Source organism: Phoca vitulina, unplaced genomic scaffold (assembly GCF_004348235.1).
Source record: "Phoca vitulina isolate PV1807 unplaced genomic scaffold, GSC_HSeal_1.0 scaffold16, whole genome shotgun sequence".
NCBI classification, from domain to species: domain Eukaryota; kingdom Metazoa; phylum Chordata; class Mammalia; order Carnivora; family Phocidae; genus Phoca; species Phoca vitulina.
In genome coordinates this window covers 20,837,325-20,857,164 of record NW_022589719.1, presented here as the reverse complement: position 1 = coordinate 20,857,164, position 19,840 = coordinate 20,837,325, and the positions used below count along the sequence as shown (strand labels likewise).

The 19,840-nt window shown below is 41.5% G+C and overlaps 1 protein-coding gene across 3 annotated transcripts in view; it reads right to left on the bottom strand.

The window, feature by feature from the left end:
- Positions 1-11,042, bottom strand: part of TTC17 (tetratricopeptide repeat domain 17) — a 115,899-nt gene extending 104,857 nt beyond the window's left edge. For all 3 annotated transcript variants that reach the window (XM_032413934.1, XM_032413935.1, XM_032413936.1), the window contains exon 1: positions 10,793-11,042. In XM_032413934.1, the coding sequence (XP_032269825.1) occupies positions 10,793-10,951 (159 nt within the window). In that variant the 5' untranslated portion in view covers positions 10,952-11,042. The remainder of the gene's footprint in view (positions 1-10,792) is intronic.
- Positions 11,043-19,840: the final 8,798 nt, after the last annotated feature.

The window sequence follows — 19,840 nt, the reverse complement described above, 5'->3', positions numbered from 1 at the left end:
AGTTACCTGTTCTCTTCCCCTATGCGGCCTGAGGTGGCCTCTGAAAATGGTTCCCTATTCGTTTGACCCAGAAAACCCTACAAAATCACGCAAATCAAGAGGTTCAAATCTTCATGTTCACTTTAAGAACACACATGAAACTGCCCAGGCTATCAAGGGTACGCATATTCGAAAAGCCACCAAGGATCTGAAAGATGTCACTTTGCAGAAGCAGTGCGTGCCATTCCGTCGATACAATGGTGGAGGTGGTAGGTGTGCCCAGGCCAAACAGTGGGGCTGCACACAGGGTCAGTGGCTCAAGAAAAGTGCTGAATTTTTACTGCACATGTTTTTTTAAAAAAATTTTATTTATTTATTTGACAGAGAGGCAGAGAGCACAAGCAGGGGGAGCCACAGGCAGAGGGAGAGGGAGAATCGGGCTCCCTGCGGGGCTCAATCCCAGGACCCTGGGATCATGACCTGAGCTGAAGGCAGACGCTTAACCGACTAAGCCACCCAGGCGCCCCATTACTGCACATGCTTAAAAATGCAGAGAATCATGCTGAACTTAAGGGTTTAGATGTAGATTCTCTGGTCATGGAGCAAATCCAGGTGAACAAAGCCCCCAAGATGTGGCATAGAACTTATAGGGCTCATTGTCGGATTAACCCACACATGAGCTCTCCCTGCCACACTGAGATCCTCACTGCAAAAGAGCAATGTGTTCCTAAGCCAGAAGAGGAGGTGGCACAGAAGAAAAAGATATCCCAGAAGAAACTGAAGAAACAAAAACTTATGGCCTGGGAGTAAAGTCTGCATAGAATAAATGCAAATAAAAATAAAAACAGAAAAAAAAAGTTGACTTTATCCTAAATTAGAGTCACTTCCATGTATGACTGTATAAAATGCAAACTCTGTGAAGGCAGGGACCGTATCTCCTTCACAGCTGTATCCCACCTACCTAACACAGAAAGCGTTCCAAGATGTGTTTAATGAGCTAGCTAAGTCTGCCAAATATAATGACACCCAAAAAGCTCTCAGCAAATACTTGCTCAAATAAAAACGTTCCTGACTCCACTTAACCGCTTTCGGCATGTATCATTCCCTTGAGTTTTACTAAGGATTAACTACCCATCTCAACTCCCCACCTAGCAATTAGACTCAAGGTAGAAAGGGCTGATGGGGGGTGGTTGGGTGTGGGTGTGTGGGTGGGTGGTGTGTGTTTGTGTGTGTGTGTGCATGCGTGCATGTGTGTGTGCGCGCACCCGCACTCTCTTGCTGGTCACCTGATTTCAATTTAAGTAAGTGCCTCACTGGTAAGTGAAGACTGAAGTAAGATGTTAGTAAAAAATACATAAATGAGTTCTTTTCAAAAGTTAAGACACATGAAGTAGTTAAATAAATATGGAAAGCACAATCTGCTCTGTCCAGTGTGAATTTCTGGTAGTAGGTCCTGAAAACAAATATGTACTTTAGCTTATATAAAATTGTCATGACGGTACAGATTTTTAATAAATGCTTCTTTTGTACATGTTTATAATAAAGAAATGTCTTAATGTTAAATGACTTACCTAAATTTATACAGTATTCAATAATTTAAATAATGCCACAATCTCAAAGTTCTTTGAGCATATCATCAAAGGTATGTTGAAGAGATAATATATCTAAATAGCCAATCGGAATTTAGGTTATCTGAAGCACCATTTTACAACTCTGATTTAGAGATACTACATTCTTAAAGAAGTCTTAGTCTAGACCTTTTATTTTTAACAGGGAGAATGAATGAGTTGGCTTGCCCCCTTTAAAGTAAATGCACTGTGGGGCGCCTGGGTAGCTCAGTCCGTTAAGCAGCCAACTCTTGATTTCGGCTCAGGTCATGATCTCATGGGTTATGGGATCAAGCCCTAGGTTGGGCTCCATGCTCAGCAGGGAGTCTGCTAGGGATTCTCTCTCTCCCTCTGCCCCAGCCCCTGCTCATACACACACACACACACACACACACACACACACAAACACACACACATGGGCGTGTGCTCTCTCTCTCAAATAAATCTTTAAAAAAAAATAAAGTAAATGCACTGTGTTTTCTCCAGACTACTAAAACGATGGTGGCCCATCACTGTGCTGATATGCAAAAGCTATTACAAGTGTGAATAACGGGGGCACCTGGGTGGCTCAGTCAGTTAAGTGTCTGCCTTTGGTTCAGGTCATGATCCCAGGGCCCTGGGATTGAGCCCCGCATCGGGCTCTCCGCTCAGCAGGGAGCCTGCTTCTCCTTGTGTGCACTCTCTCTCTAATAAATAAATAAATCTTTAAAAAAAAGTGTGAATAACTGCTTGCACACATACATGCAGGTACTCTCCCTTTCTCTTACGTATTCATTATTTCCTGAGTGTTTATGATGTTTCAGCCACTGTTTCAGGCATGGGGGTTTCCTCAGTGACCATACAGAGTTCTATGAAAGAGTTAATGTTTTCATAGAAAGACTGGCAATAAAATATATATTACAACAGAAAATAGGTGCTATGAAGAAAAATAAAGTGGAGCAAGAAGACAGTGATGGAAGGAGATGCTGTTTTAGATAGTGTGGTCCAAAGACAGGTGACATTGTGAACAGAGACTTGAAAAGAGAGGTGATGAGCCATAAGGATGTCTGCAGAAGTTTTTCAAGCAACAGAGGGAGCAGGAACAAACAAACTTGGTGGTCTAAAGACCACCCCAAAAGGCCAGTATGATGGCTAAAGCACAGCACACAAGAAGGAAAGTGGTATTTGGGGCACAGAAATGGTCAGGGGCCAGGTTCCAGATCTTGCAAGGGCCTTAAAGGCCATGGTAAAAACTCCCAAGTTTTATTCTTAAAAGTATGATGGGAAACCAGTGAAGGTTTCCTGATGCTCTTTCCTTCTCTTCCTCTACATCCGTTAAAGGAATCACAGGACCAGAATTTCGATCTGGGGAGAACAGACTCTGTGATGCAAAAGTGGGAGCAAGGAGACTGGTTAGCAGGCTACTACGCTTAGGTCTAAGAGGAAGATGAAGAGAGTGTAGACTAGGGTTGTAGAAGTATGGGTGGAAAGACATGGCTTGATGCAGGGGACATTCTGGAAGTAAAGCTGACCAGTTATTGATTAGGTATGAAACACTAGAGTCGAGGAAGATTGTGGACCTGAGCAATTTGGTAACAGGTGTGGTGGGATGGGAAATAAAGAGTTCAGTTTAGGACATGATGTATTTGCGGTGTCTATCAGACAGCTAAGCGGAGATGTTGTGTGGGCAACTGGATGTGAGTCTGGAGTTCAGGGAGAGACTGCAGATATGATTTGGGAGAATCCTCAGAATGAAACTGCATAAGATCATCTGATGAGCACATCAGTATTTAAGATTCACAAAGAAAAGAGGAATTCAGCAGAAGAGAATGAAAAGTCATGGTCAGGGATTCCGAAGAAAGCCAGGAGTGTATGTCCCGGAAGCCATGGAAGAAAATAGTTCAATATGGTCTGAGGACAAGTGCTGGCTGGGGAGATCAGAGGTTAAGAGAGATAAGTGAGAGCAGAGCACAAATCTGGCAATAAGGCAGGCCCCGGGATATCTTGACAAGAGTCGCAGGGATGAAGGACTCACTGGAGTGGCTTTAAGAGAGGTTTATACAAAGAGAGCCCATGAGCACAAACAACTCTCTTGAGGTGTCTGGCTGAAAGAGCCACCCAACAGAGGAATTCCCCTTGCTTTTGCCACCATGGAGTCTAACTGAGATGCAGGTAGGGCTCACACCCTGCTCCCTACACTCTGGAGTGCAAAGCTGTTCTAATTTTTGACCCGACCTGCTGGCAAGCTCTCTTATTTCTCACTGTCAGAGCGCCTTCTGTTCACTTCCACCAATGCTGCTTCTAAACTGCAACAACTGCTGAACCCCACAGCTGATCCTAATCCCCCCTCAACAATGCAGCTGCCATTTCTCATCCATCTCGCCTCTGCCCTTTCTGATGATGGTTTTCTTGTTTTTTTTTTTTTCTTGTCTCTTGTCACCTCTCCATACGTTTCAATGCCTGAGCAATAAAGCTGAGGTCAGTGACAAAGGATGACTTCCTTTGCATACACGATCTGACCACAGAAGACAGTCCAAGAGTGATCTCTGAAAGTACGGCTCTTCTCACGCGCATACAGCACCTTTTATGAAGGCCTAATGGCTGACTCACGGAAGAGTTACTTGGAGCTTTAAAGATCTTCCAGGAGTCTGAGGCCTCCTGTAGGCTAGCCTCCAGGATGACTATTACATTAGTGAGTACTGTAATGCTTCATTCACACAGTAGTAAATTCCTGAAGGGCAGGAACCGGTTCTCACACTTCTTTATGTCATCCATTTAACAGATAACTATTGCAGCCTAAGGGATTAAGCATGAAAGATGCAGGAGGTGCAGAGAAGACGGATATGGCCTCTCCCTTCATGGAGCATGTAGTAGTCTAGTAGGGCATTTACATAAGTAAATTGACACAATATAGCATGGTAAATGTCCTTAAGGGAATACAGGATACTATGAAAGTACATAGAAAGAACAGCTTACTCAAACTTGGGCATTAGAAGCTTCTCTGAAAGTGATGTTTAAGTTGTGAAGTGTATTGAGTTAGCCAGATTGGGACATTTCAGGGGAAGAACATGTGGAAGGGCCCAGCGGCAAGTGAGAACAGAACATATATCTGGGGATACTGACAAATGTTAAATATAGCTAAGGTGTATATGTGTGTATTCGGAGGTGAGGGTGAGGCACTCAAAAATGAGCAAAGATAACGCTAGAGAGAAGGAAGGGCCAGATCACAAGACATGTTAAAGAAGGACCATATCCTGGGATATGCACCAAACTAATCGTTCAAGGTAGTTTTCCTTGGGGAGTGAGAATGGAGAGAGGTGGAAGGACTTCACTTTCTTACTTTAAATATTCCCATAACGTCAAGCATTTACTTTTACAATGCCACACATTACTTCTGTAATTCAAATTTGTAATTAAACAAAACGAAGAAGGTTTTAAAAGATTAGTCTAATTGTACTGAGGAGAAGAGATTGGAAGCAGGACAAGACTAGGGCAGGGAGAACTATTAGGAAGCCGTGGCAAGAATCAGGTGGCCCGAATTAGAGCCACAGTAGTGGCTATGGCAAGAGATGTAATTAGAAAGTAAAATGGAAAGATCTTGGTAAGGAATAAGGGAGACAACTAGATTTCTGACTTGGGCAAATGGGTGGATGGTGAATGGTGGGATCTTTCATTCAATTTGGGAAAACAGGGCATGACACAGGTGTAGGTAGGGTAAAAATGAGTTTAGATCTGGTCGTATTAAGCTTGAAGTACTCAGAGGACATTCACATGGAATTAAAAGTTTATAGAGGTCCCGAATCTATAACCCTGGAGAAAAAAATGTGAGTTATAGAAAGAAATGTGACTATTCCCTGCATATATATGGTAATTTAAGTCCTGAGAAAAGATGAGATTGCCCAGGTATATATAAAGAGTAAAAACAGAAGGCTGGAACAGAAGTTGGAGGTAGAGCAATATATAAAACTGAATTTCTCAGAATGATCTGTGACCCATAATCTCCTGAGGGGTTTGATAAAAATGGAGAATTCTTGGCTCTACCACCAACCTACTGAATCAGATACTTTAGTGGCCTGGGAATCTGTATTTTAAGCAAGCACCCCAGATTATTTTTGTGCCAAGTGAAGTTTGAGAACTGCTAATCTAAAAGATGAGTGGAGGAAGAGCCAGGGAAAAGAAAAAAAAAAAAAAGGTTAAGAAGGACCTGTACTCTGCTCACCCTCAAGGAAAAATGAGAATTTCATGTCACAGTCGCCATTGGAAAAGTGCATATTCATCAAAGCACAGTGGGCTGGTGAAAAATAAGCAGACAATAAATATTTGTTCAATAAGTAACTGGGAAAAGTATTCAAAGTTATAATTTACCTCTGTATATTTATAAGCTCCTATTAACTACTGTAAGTATAAACAAAGTTAACACCTGGGTGATTTACAAGAAAAAAAATAATAGTGGGAAGTCTAAAAAAATGGATTGAATGAGAATCGCTTTGATGCCAACATCTAGGACAAACTGCAAAGGTTTAGCAAGTTAGTGAATAAGCCACCATGACCTCTCAGGTCCAAGTAAATCCCTCAAGTGTATAAACATAGAAACAACACTTTATGACAAAAAGATGGGCTCAATTTGAAAAGTACTGAAAGAAAGCTGTCAGCTTCATAGTATCATCTGGATGCCCTCTCCCAGATGAAGCAATTACTTAATATCAGACCCAAATTAAACCACTCCTTCACTTAATAAGCTATTAAAGACCAAGATATAAAGATTTAGCCTGTCTGTCCAACTAAATCCGATAGCTCTTGCCCAAATCACAGTTGCTGAAATAACTGCCTGTCAAACACTTCTTATGCCAAGGTTGCTAGGCTTCAGAGCATCGGTTTTACTAGAAACCTCATTTGTTCTAAGCAGTTAAAAGGATCTGGACTCTAAACACATTAGCTTGAGAGAAGGCAAGATGATTAAATAACCCCAAATTAATTCACACCTAATTCACACCCACTCCCAACTTAAAAGTCATCACAAAATATTCTGCAGAGGTAAAGCAAACTGGCCAAGAGAAGACTTTTTACTTCATTATTCCCATTTTTCCTTTTTCTTTTCTTTCTATTCTTTCATTTGTAGGTACTATGAAAGGGCGGGGCGGGGGGGAAGTACTTCAATCTTTCTGAGTACAAGGTGCTCACCTGCATGCTACTACAGATTTTTACTTACTGCTATCACTAAATGCCACTCATTAGTTGTGTGACTTTGGACGACATTCTCTCCTATGAGTTGTACTACATATCCTTTAAGAATTGTTTCCAAATCTAAAGTTCTATGGATCTAAGATTAGAGAAGAGGGAAACAGTAGCCAAGAAAATAAATATAATGTTATGACAGAGTTGGTAATGATTATACTCTTTATTTACTTCAAGTTTTAGACCTCCACTTATAAAGAGAGAGACTATCAAGAGGCAATGAACCCAGGGCTAGAAGTACCACCTTTGAATTCAATAAGTCTAAGACAAACTGGTAACATTTCAGGAATTCATCTGTTAGCTGGTAATTTAGAACATGGAACGTTGTTTTTTCCACAGAAATGATGTGATACATTAATGGTTAGGCTCTTAGGCTAATTCACAAAAGTTCACTTAACCTTCCATTCAAGTGACTCTCCAGACGGTTTTGGTAAAAATAGAAAATAAATGTTGCCATACTAATGAGGAAAAAAATAGAAAAAAGGAAACAAAAAACCCACAAAATTTATCTTAAAGACTATTCTTCACAATGAAGTCAACCAAATGATCCATTGACCTGATTACACATAGATCCTCCTAGTAATCCAGATTATAATAGCTCACTACTTAAGTCCATGGACCCCAAGGATCCTTGCTTTATTTAAGGTACAGGGGGTACTAGGGGATCAGAGGTATGCCAAAGCCCAAAGCTGGGAAAAAAACCTATAGTTGAAGAGAAGAGGAGCACCTTTTCTTAGCTGTCCCTTGACTGCAGTGGGACAGGAACTTAGAGACTAGAGCATTCTCTTCACATCCCAGCTCCAGGATTCCCTGGACAATGCTCCGGGGAGTTCAGTGGCAGCTCAGTAAACATGGAACCTAAAAACATATAAGACATGCTTCCCAGCTCAGGCAGGGATTGTGGAAAGGAACAATTCCCTGAGCTGCCACAGCAAGTGCTCACTACTTGCTACTGCTAGAAGCAACCACAGCTCTGACAGTGAGGAGGCTGCCTGGAGGAATGGCTGCTTCCGGCTCTAACTGAAGCCCCATTTCAAGCCCCTTACAGATATAGGGCTTCAGACACATTTGCATGTTCACAAGTCAGCAGTCCCTAACTTGTGGGTACTTATCTTTATCATTTGCTAAGGCTTGAAATAGAAAAACCAAACAAATGTTCTCTTCTCCTGGGAAGAACTGCTTAATGTACTTAAAACTTTAACTATAGTGATGTTAACTATCCCTGTGTAAATCTATATTTTGGGTAATTCAGATTTTTAATTCATAAGTACTTCTCCAAGTTCATTATGGAAAACAATTACCTATTATATCTAATTTGGACAGGTTTAAATATCAGGCAAAGAGTTTCAAAAGGTATTTGCCACTCTAATATTCTAAGATTGCCATTTCAGTTTGCTCTTTGCCCTCTCCCTGGTATTAGACCACTTTAAAATTAAAGCACCCTTCTGTTCTCATTCAGCTATTATAACGAAAAACAAGTAGCAAGGCATTTGGTATGTCAGTTAAGATATCATTTATATATATATAATATACCATTTACATATATATATATCCTATATATATGTAAAGCTTTTAATTGTTTCTGAACATATGAATAGATCTGCAGTATACCCAAATCCATATACTAAAGGGATCTTTCAATTCTTTAATAACCATAAACAAATGTGATAATTAATCACAATCAAAACTGAGGTTTGGATTCTGCCTGCATTCAAATTACTGCCAGGAAGGGCAGCATGGATAATGCATGCACAACTATCAGAGTGGCACTCAGAAGCTGATCATGTATTCAACTCTCCTACTTTATTTATAAGTGTTGCTTTTCCCTCAGATTAAATCCACTGGCCTCTTCTTGTTTGTCTGTTTGTTTGTTTTTTAATTTAAATTTATTTGAGGGAGAGAGTGCACACGTGGGGGTGGGGGAGCTGGGGGGGTGGGCAGAGGGAGAGGAACAAGTGACTTTATGCTGAGCTCAGAAATCACGACCTGAGCCAAAAACAAGAGTGGGTCGCTTAACCAACTAAGCCACCCGGGCACCCCCTTAGCCTCTTCTTGTTACGCTGTAGACACCACCTTTATTTCTTCTGATATAAAATTTTGTGGTTCTCTGAACTTAACATTGTCAATGCTATGTAGCAAAGTATTGGAAAATTCACTGAAAAAGATAATTTTTAAAAGCTTGTAGTAAAGAAATCTTACTTTCCTAACTTTAAGCCTAACTACTTACTGCAGGGGTACTTGGCAGATCTCCAAAAGATTCTTCAGATTTCTCCCTTTCTGAGGCAAGTTAACAGTAACCCCTACCTTCCCCCCCACTAAAACATAAGTATCCAATGTGCAAAAAGAAAGAATGTGGTTTTGTTTTTGTTTTTTAAACAAATCAGGTTCTACTTTCCCATTGCAAGGTTCAGCAAATAATACATTTCTACCAGCTTTCACTTTTCAGATGGGCTACTTCCTTGGCTGAGTGGCAGGACACCAAAATGGGAAGGAGAAGTCAATGTCATAGGGTATAAATAGCTGTGGCCAAAAACAATATTGCAGAAGAGCCAATAGGAGAAGGGCTCCCCAAATTGCAGCAAGAGTGACTTAATTCCACGTATCCCTTCATGAGGGCCTCAGGGAAAACTATCATCAGGAAACAAACGAAAGGGGGTGGAGGAAGCAGCCAGGACTCACATAAGATTTCTAACCTTTTGTTAAGGAAAGAACTAGCAGTGTTTAATTCTAGAGTTTCTGAAACACACACCTATCTTTTAAATCTAAAATGGTATGGCCATGAAAAGGAAATTTCTTCTAATGTAAGTTACGTATATAGAAAATGCCATCCAGTAAAAAGCCAGTCTCTTTTCTCACATATACTGAAAACCACTCACCAATACCAACCCGATTTTTAAATTGTTTAACTCACTCATTATACTTGAGGTAAAATTTGCCATCACGTGAACTTCACTTCATACAAAAGTAAACCTGGCATTGTGTTCCTGTCATCATTCATTACATGCAACCCAAAGGTCCATAATTTCACACGATAATGATTAAGACATTTGAGGTCAGTGAGCTAAATTGCATGGGGCACACAATTCACTTCGTAAATGTTTGCTGGACTTTTCAGGATTGCTCTCATGTGTTGGAAGTCACTAAGTTTACCAAGATTCTGTAGCAGAGCACACACACGTACTGTTGAGGAATCAGCAGCATTCACAAAATGTAGGCAACCATAAAGTTATGTAAGAAAAGCAATCTCTCCTCTGAGCAATTAGTTCGGGCACACAAGAATCCAGGAAATCACATATCCTCCTTGCGGGGCTGGGTCACAGGAACTAGGTAAAGAAACAGTGCAAAGTACACTGGGAAACGAGGGCAGTTTCAGCTGAAAAGATGCAGGCAACGCCACCAGAGGCATCTTCAAGCATTCCTTCGGAAGGAAAGTGTGTGTTGTCTCTAAAGAGCCCCTGCTGACCTGGGTAACGGTACAAGCTGAAACCACCACAGCCCGACACATGTGGAAGAGGAGACGGGGGGAAGAAGCATTAGCTGACCCACTGCCTAGGGGTGCCGAAGCTGTCACCGCCCTAGGACTCGCGCACACCCCGGCGCTGCCACATGCTTTCTACTTCTTCGGGGAGGGCTGGTGACGCGTGGTGGGCCCGAGAGGAACAGAGGCAAGGATAATGAATCTGCGATTTCTAAAGCCCAACAAAATGTCCCCAGAGCCCGAACCCCCACGGCCGGGCGACTCTACCCGCGCGGCAAGCTACCCCAGGGGTGGAAGGCTAAGAACTTGCAGGAGGCTGAGGCGAGGGCCAGAGGACAAATGGGGAGGGGGCTACGCCGGGTCTGAGTACTAGGATCGCGCGGGCCGCGGCGCCGGGACCGTGGGAAGGTAGGCTGGGGGCGGGACCGCGCGGAGCCAAACAGCCAGGGGCCGGACCTGGGAATCCCCCGGGGCGAGGGCGGGCGCGGGCGGAGAGGGACGCCCTGGCCGCTACCTGCTGCTGGATCTTCCCGTCCTCCGTGACGACCCAGTGCGTGGTGGCGAAGGCCCCTCGAGCCGCCACGCTCAGCAAGGCGGAAAGGCTGAGGAGCCAGCCTGGGCCGGAGCACGGCGGCAGCTCGCACCAGCCGCGGACCCCTATTGCCGCCGCCATCTTGCCCCCCCGGCCCGGCTACTCACACCGGAAGCGGAAGCCGGCCCCCGCCGCCCGCCATCTTGGGGAGGTCGGCACTGGAGGAGGTGGAGCTCGGGAGGCGCTGCCCGCTGACGACCGGCTTTCTCAGCCTCGGTTTGGGCGGCGGGACAGCCTGGTTTGGCTTCAGGTCGGAGACCGCTTTTTTGTTATTGTTTTCCCGTACGCAGTTCGATCTCGTGGCGTGGGAACCAGAGGGAGATAAAAGTAGTGTTCTAGGTGGAGTCTAAGCCGAAATGAGAGGACTCTGTGTGTGTGTGTATATTTACATATATATGTATTTAATAAAACCTTGGTTTTCATTTTAGTTCATTTTTATTTCTGGTTGTGTCATATAGTTGAGAAATAAAAGGTATGTTTTCGAAACACTTAAGGGAAGAGATGGATTCTCTTTTATTCTTAGTGGAAGCTTCAGAGTTGAGCGTGTTGTCAGTCTAGGGCAGCGCTGTCCGGTAGAAATATGTGAGGCGCGAGCCACATACGGAATTTTTAAAAAGACAGTGAAATAACGCATTTGATTTAACCCTTATATACAATACAGTATTAGTTCAATATAAAATCTGTACAAATTCCTGAGCTATTTTATTTTTAGTACTAAGTCTTCAAAACAGGTATGTATTTTAGACTTCCAGCTCATCTAAATTCAGACTGGCCGGATTTCGGGGCTTAAGAGCCACATGTGGCTAGTGGCTACCTTACTGGGCAGCACAGGTCTAGGCTGGAGGTCTGTATCAGGAGACCAGCAGCATTGGCATCACCTGGCAGTTTATGAGAAATGCACATTCTTGGCTCTTTTACCCCTCCCCACCAGATTCTACCTTTCAGCAAGAGTCCCAGGTGACTGGTATGTACATTGAGAAGCACTTCTCTCTAGTGAACCAACATGTAGGCCAAGCGACTAGCCTGGCTTCTAGCTTCTAGTAAGATAGGTTGTTTTAGATATTTCAGGGCTGCCTTCTGGCTTTGTGTGTCATTTTGTGTTTAGGTTCATTATGCTTTTGGTTTTCTCTTTGGGAAGAGGAGGATGAGAGTTTTGCCTGACAGCCTCCCTACGCTGGCATATTGCTGGAAAACAAAAATAATTGCCAAGTGTTTAAACATCTCTTCGTACTATGGAAGCAACGACCACAGCTTTGGTTTTTAGTTCCATCTGAAAGTAGCTTTTCTTAGAGGATTGAAGTAATGAACATTCAGCTCTCTAAAAATGTGTGGCTTACCCACTTTTTTGCCTAGTTCTCTGCCAGACAGTGGGTATGGAAATCTGACCACCGAGCAATGTGCAATTTAGTGGAATATTGGCAGGTTAACAGTTGAAATATAGGATAATGGGGGTGTATAAGGGCGCATGTGTAGAAGGGAGAGCGGCCAACCAGGTGAAAGGCTTCAAGCAAAGGTGCTGATTCAAGCAGAATAAACAATACATGTGAAAAGGTGAAAACAGTGTCAGGTTGTAAAGGTTTCTTCTATGTCATACGAAAGAGTTTAAACACAGACAATAGGAAGTGCTCCAGAATTTTGAAATAGAGAAGTGGCAAGTGAGTCTCCCTGTTCTCAGCATCTTATTTTAAGGCGTAGCCATCAGTCCTCTTACCTGTACATAAAATTGCTAAGTAATGGCAATTGTCATCATCTAACGTTTGTTAAGTGTTTTCATACATACTGGCACTGTACACACATAGTAATCTTTGCTGACTTACCAGGCATAGACTAGTTAAGTAATTTGGCCAAGATCATATAGCTAGTAAGTGGCAGACCTCAGATTTGGACTCAGATCTACCTGATTCTAGAGCCTGAGCATGGCTGAAGGATGGTGAGGAATTTGGGAGAAGCCCCAACATCACCTATTTAGGCCACCAGCAATTTCTCTGACACTCATAAGTTAACCTATAGAGGGCGGAATCATAGCTTCTGTAGCTTTAATGTACCACAGGCCTCTACTTTCCCTAGATGATAACCCTTGTCCTTGGGGATCCTGTGTTAGTTTTCTGTTGTTTTTTACCATAAATTTACCATAAATTTAGCAGCTTAACACATATCTATAATCTCACTGTTTTCATGGGTCAAGGGTCTGGCATGGCATGGTTGTGTTCTCAGTGTCTCACATGGGTGATACAAGGCTGCTTTCTTCTCCAGGGTTTGAGGGCCTTTTTCAAATTCTTGGCAGAATTCAGTTTTCTTGCTGGCTGCCGACTGTGGCCATTCTCAACTCCACTCACCATTCCTTGCTACCATGACCTTCTCAACATGGCAATTATTCCTTCAAGGGAAGCAGGAAAATGTCCACTGCTTGAGTCTCTGACTTCATTTCTGATCACTCGGCCCAGATTTAAAGGGCTCATGTGATTAGATAAGGTCTGTCTGAATAATCTCTCTTTTGATTAACCCCAAAATTAACTAATTTGGGTTGATTTGTAATCTGTCAGTGGACATTTGGGTTGCTTCCATATCTTGGCTATTGTAAATGATACTGCAATAGACATAAGAGTGCAATATATCTTTTCAAATTAATGTTTTTATTTTCTTTGGGTAATTACCCAGTAGTGGAATTACTGGATTGTATGATATGTCTATTTTTAATTTTTTGAGGAGCTTCCATGCATGGCTGCATCCATTTACATTCCCACCAACAGTGCACAAGGGTTCCTTTTGCTCCACATCCTCGTCAACACCTGTTATCTGTCTTTTTGATTCTAGTCTTCTGATAGGTGTAAGGTTTTGATTTGCATTTCCCTGATGATTAGTGATGTTGAACATCTTTTTATGTGTCTATTGGTCATCTGCATGTCTTTTTTTAAAAGATTTTATTTATTTATTTGTTAGAGAGAGAGAGCACAAGCAGGGGGAGCGGCAGACAGAGGGAGAAGCAGGCTCCCCGCTGAGCAGGGAGCCCGATAGGGGACTCGATCCCAGGACCCTGGATCGTGACCTGAGCCAAAGGTAGACACTCAACCGACTGAGCCATCCAGGCATCCTGATTTTTTTTTTTTTTTTGAAAAAATGTCTATTTGGGTCCTCTGCTCACTTTTTTAAAAAAAAATTTATTTATTTGAGCGAAAGTGTGTGTGCGAGTGGTGGTGGGGGAAGGAGCAGAGGGAGGGGAAGCTGACTCCCTGCTGAGCGTGGAGCCCAGATTCTGACCTGAGTGGAAACCAAGAGTTGGCACTCAACTGACTGAGCCACCCAGGCGTCCACCTCTGCCCATTTTAAAATCAGATTATTTGTTGTTGTTTATTTTTTGGTGTTAAGTTATTTATATATTTTGGGTATTAATGCCTTAGCAGATATATCATTTACAAATATCTTCTCTCATGCAGTAGGCTGCCTTTTCATTTTGTCGATGGTTTCCTTTGCTGTGCAAAAGGTTTTTTGTTTTTGTTTTTTTGGTTTTTGTTTGTTTTTTGTTTTTGTTTTTGTTTTTTGGTGTAGTCCCAATACTTTATTTTTGCTTTATTTTCCTTGCCTTAGGAGACATATCTAGAAAAATGTTGCTAAGGCCAATGTCCAAGAGATTACTGCCTATATTTTCTTCTAGGAATTTTGTAGTTTCAGGTCTCACATTTAGGCCTTTAATCCATTCTGAGTTTGTTTCTGTGTATGGTGTAAGAAAATGATCCTGCTTCAGTCTTTTGCATGTAGCTGTCCATTTTCCCAGCACCATTTATTGAAGAGACCATCTTTTACCCATTGTATATTCTTGCCTCCTCTATTGTAGATTAATTGACTAGATAAGGGTGGCCCAGTTAGGTGACTGTCTTCGGTTCAGGTCATGGTCCTGGAGTCTCAGGATTGAGTCCCATATCAGGCTCCCTGCTCAGCAGCTCCCTCTGACCCTCCCCCTTCTCGTGCTCTCTCTCTCAAATAAATAAAATCTTTAAAAAAAATTGGCTAGATAAGCATAGGTTTATTTCTGGGCTCTCTATTCTGTTCCATTGGCCTATATGTCTATTTTTGTGCCAGTATCATACTGTTTTAATTACTACAGCTTTGTAGTATATCTTGAAATTTGGGATTGTGACACCTCCCACTTTGTTTTCTTAAGATTGCTTTGGCTTTTTGAGGTCTTTTATGGTCCTGTACAAATTTTAGTATTATTTTAGTTCTGTGAAAAAGATTGTTGGTGTTTTGATAGGGATTGCATTGAATCTGTAGATTGCTTTGGGTAGTACAGACATTTTAACAATATTTGTTCTTCCAGTCCATGAGCATGGAATGTTTTTCTATTTGTTTATAGCACCTTAAATTTCTTTCATTAGTGTTTTGTAGTTTTCAGAGTATAGGTCTTTCACTTCCTTGATTAAGTTTATTCTTAGGTATTTTTTTTTTAAAGATTTATTTATTTGAGAGAGAGAGAGAGCACTAGAGAGAGAGAGCGAGCAAGCACAAGTTGGGGGCAGAGGGAGAGGCAGGCTCCCCGCTGAGCAGGAAGCCCGATGCGGGGCTCGATCCCAGGACCCTGGGATTATGACCTGAGCCCAAGGCTCAGATGCTTAACTGACTGAGCCACCCAGGTGCCCCTATTCTTAGGTATTTTATTCTTTTTGGAATAATTATAAATGGAATTGTTTTATAAATTTCTCTTCCTGATACTTCATTATTAGCATATAATAAGAAACATGATTTCTATGTATCCTGCAACTTTACTGAATTCATTTTTTACTTATAATAGTTTTTTGGTGGAGTCTTTGGGGTTTTCTATGTATAGCAACGTGTCATCTGCAATAGTGACAATTTAACTTGTTCCTTACTGATTTGGATGCTGTTTCTTTTCCTTGTCTGATTGCTGAGACTAGGACTTCCAGTACTATGTTGAATAAAAGTGATGAGTGGATATCCTTGTCTTGTTCCTGATCTAAAAAGGAAACACTCTTGGTTTTTCATCATTGAGTATGATGTTAACTGTGCATTTTTCATAATATGGCCTTCATCATGTTGAGGTATATTTCCTCTAAACCCACTTTGGTGATGGTGAGAGTTTTTTTATCATGAACAGATGTTAAATTTTGTCAAATTTTTCTGTATTTATTGAGGTGATCATATGATTTTTATCCTTTGTTTTGTCAACGTGGTGTATCTCATTGATTGGTTTGCAAATATTGAACCATCCTTGCATCCCTGGAATAAATCCTACTTGATCGTGGTGAATGATCCTTTTAATATATTGTTGAATGCAGCTTGCTAATGTTTTGTTGAGGATTTTTTTCTTCTATGTTCATCAGAGATATTGGCCTGTATGTATGTTTGTTTTGGTAATACCTTGTAAACTCTTGAGTAATTCTTTTTTCAGTTAGTTATACATTGTTAGCATCTGATGGCAGGAAGCATTTCCTATACAAATATATTTTTGTCTTCCAGAAAGCTTATGTTAGTTTGACTTTTACTTACAGTCTCTATAAAGTATAGAATTTTTGAAGCTAGGAATTGGATAATGATAAAACGAACTTTCTGGATTGTTTCCTCCTTTGGGCCATTTTATCTGAAAGTTGCAGAGAATCTCCATACTGTTTATTCCTTAGAGAAAATACAAGATATAAAGATACCTGAGAGAGTTAACATTCTGTTCAAATTCTGTTAATTATCTTTTGCTTCATGGTAAACCAACTTAAATTTTAGTGGCTTAGGGGCGCCTGGGTGGCTCAGTTGGTTGGGCGACTGCCTTCGGCTCAGGTCATGATCCTGGAGTCCCTGGATCGAGTCCCGCATCGGGCTCCCTGCTCGGCAGGGAGCCTGCTTCTCCCTATGACCCTCACCCCTCTCATGTGCTCTCTCTCTCTGTCTCAAATAAATAAATAAAATCTTAAAAAAAAAAAAAAAAAAAAAAAAAAAAATTTTAGTGGCTTAAATGTTTAATTTTAAAACATGATTTATTATATTTCATAGTTTGTTGGCTGGACTCAGCTGGGTGGTGGTTCTTCTGCTGTTGGTTTGGGTCACTCATGGGGCTGCATTCAGGTGGGACCTCAGCTGGGGCTGGAATGTCCTGAAATGGCTCAACACACATCTAGTACTTTAGCTGGAGTGGCTGAAATGGCTAGGGGTGGCTGTGCTCTCAGGGTAGTTACAGAGGCTTCTTACATGGTAGAAGCTGCCAGGCTCCTTGAGGGCCAGCCCCAGAACTGGCAGTGTCACTTTTGCATTCTAGTAGTCAAAGAAGGGAATAAGGATAGCTCAGATTCAAGGGGAAAAGGAAATAGATTCATCGTCGTAAGTGAAGCAGCCATGTTTAAGCAGAAATGGAAGAAATTATTGGCAGCCTACTCTGCATATAATTAATTCCTTTAGAGGGATTTTGAATTGATAGATGTTGATAAGGTGGATAAGGAAGGAGGCTAGTTATGGCTGGAAGGGCTGTAGAAGTATATCTCCCCAACAGCTATATGCAAAGTGAATAGGATTTTCAAAAAGGAGACAGAGGATACCTAAATAGAGTAATTTCATTTAGAAATAGTTTGCCAAATAGATCAAGCAGTCTGAAGCATGAGGACTACTATGGATGAGACCAAATGTCCAGTCAGCCCAGGATTCTAGTTCACAGTGACACTAGGGCTGCTCTGAGGGTAGCATGATGGTCAGCCTTAAAAGAATTTTCCTGATACAACTTACCAGACATTAATTTATTGAAAGCCTTGCAACTGTTACTATATTTGGGGAGAACAGTTATATTTGGGGAGTAATTGTATTGTGACTGTTCATTCTGTAAGTAACAGCCATACCTGCTCCCACCCCCAGCTTTTACTCCCACATACACTCAAGTTTCAGTATCCTTATTTTATGATGAATCCAAGTTCATTCTATTCAAACCTTTTGTGAGTTTGTGCTTTTTGACCTCATCACCCTATAGCAAGCTAAATTTTAGTTTTTCCTCATAGGAATACCATTTCCTTATTTCTTATTTGCTCTTCTCTGTTCCTTTTCTACTTATTTCTTGAGAAATACCAACTGGAGCTGTATGTAGTATTTCATCTGTCTAAGGCCTTGTCTCAGATCTTGTTTGTAGTATCAACCCTTTATGACCAGAATTTTATGAGATTTTCTTATTTGTGATTGCATTAGTTTTAGGGAGTAAATGTACAACTTCTAGGAATGAATCTGTGATTTCTTAGGTTTTTGATAAATTAGGTTTCATTAGTCTAAATTTTAGTTTCCATCACACTTATTAGACTTGAATCTCATTTGCTGTTTTCCACCCACCCAGAACGGCTCTGAGTTCTTTCTTCCTATGGTTTCTAACACGGGGAGAAGATCGTGTGCTGAGGCAGCACACAAGTGGATGGTCCTGTACCCAACTTGGGAGGAGAGGCTTCCCCGGGAGAGTGAACTCTAGTGTGATCTGAAGGATGAATCCTAAGTTAGCTGGATGAATGGGGGTAGAGTGTGGGGGGTAACAGTGATTTTCTGGACGGAGGAAACATGCCTCAGTCTCAGAGCACAGTGCCCTCTGAGTTAGTCAAATAGTTCCTTATCATAGATGAGGAATTTAGGAGCCCAAGGGTTGAAACTAGGAATCTAAAAGCTTTGGGATAGCCCCCGACCCCCGTTTGTTTGTTTTGTTTTAGCGCAGCCTGGTGCTCTTAAAGCCAAGTGTTGTGCAGGTTTTGTTGCCTCCATCTCAAATGCTTTTCCCTGACCTCTTTACTGGGCTGGCTCCAAATCATCATCCAGGTCTCAGCTCAAATTAATTCTTTAGACTTTTCCCAACCGTTCTTTCTATGCTAAGTCACATTAGAATGCGTTTGTTTTCATACTACTACTCTCTGAAATCAGCTTACCAGGCCTGCACAATAGAATGTGAGCTCCCATGAGTTTACCTCTCTCGTTCACCGCTATATTCCCAGTCTGAAACACTGCCTTTTTCATTGAAAACTTACTATGTACCAAGCATTGTTTTAGGTAGTTGCAATTATCAGTGAGTAAAATACAAAAATCCTTACCTTTGTGGCATTTTAGCCTCATTACATTCTATCAGGGAGAGACAGAATAAACAACGTACAAGTGAACTATACAGTATGTTAGAAGTTGGCAAATGCTCTAGGGAACATGTGGTAGGGTAAGTGGGATTTGGAGTCTTGGCAGGATAGAAAGGGGTATTGCAGTATTTAATTTTCCTTGAGAAGGTGATCTTTGAAGATTTGAAGGAGATGGAGATGGAGTTAGACAAGAGATTAGAAAAGAAAAGAGTGGCTAAAGGGACCAGCTAGTGCAAAACCCCTAAGGCAAGTGTCTTTGCCTCGCCTGCATGAAGCTAGCTGACTGGGGCAGAGCGATGGGGAGGAAGAATAGCAGCTGAGGTCAGGGATGGAAAGCCATGGCAATGTTTTTGATTTATATTCTGAAATGAGCCACTGAACAGCTTTAAGTAGGAGTGGATCTCTGCTGTCGTCTTTAGAAGAGGCTGTGAAAGAGTCAAGTGTAACAGCAGGGAGATCCATTAGAAGGCTGTTATGAAACTCCAGGCAAGAAATGATGGACATAGAAATTTCGCAGTCCTCAGCATAGAGGTGGTATTAAAGCTAGAGGACTGGATGTGATCACCAGGGGAATTTAGTTATCTTGTTCTATCCATTTAAATTTTGGCTTTAGAACACTCCTAACCATTCTTGGTGCTACTTCAGGAAGACTTTTAATAAAGGCTGGTTGTCAAATTAAGAAGTTCTGACTTGCTTTACATATTAACTTGAAGATGGAAATTATTTATTTCCTAACAATTTGGCAAGTATGTATCTGATGTTTTGCTTCAATAAAAATAACCAAATCATTTTTTTCGGAAGAGTGTATTAACTTTTAAAAATAAATCTCCAAAAATGAAAATTAAAGATAACTTGCAAGACTGAACTCCTTGAAGGCAGAGCCATA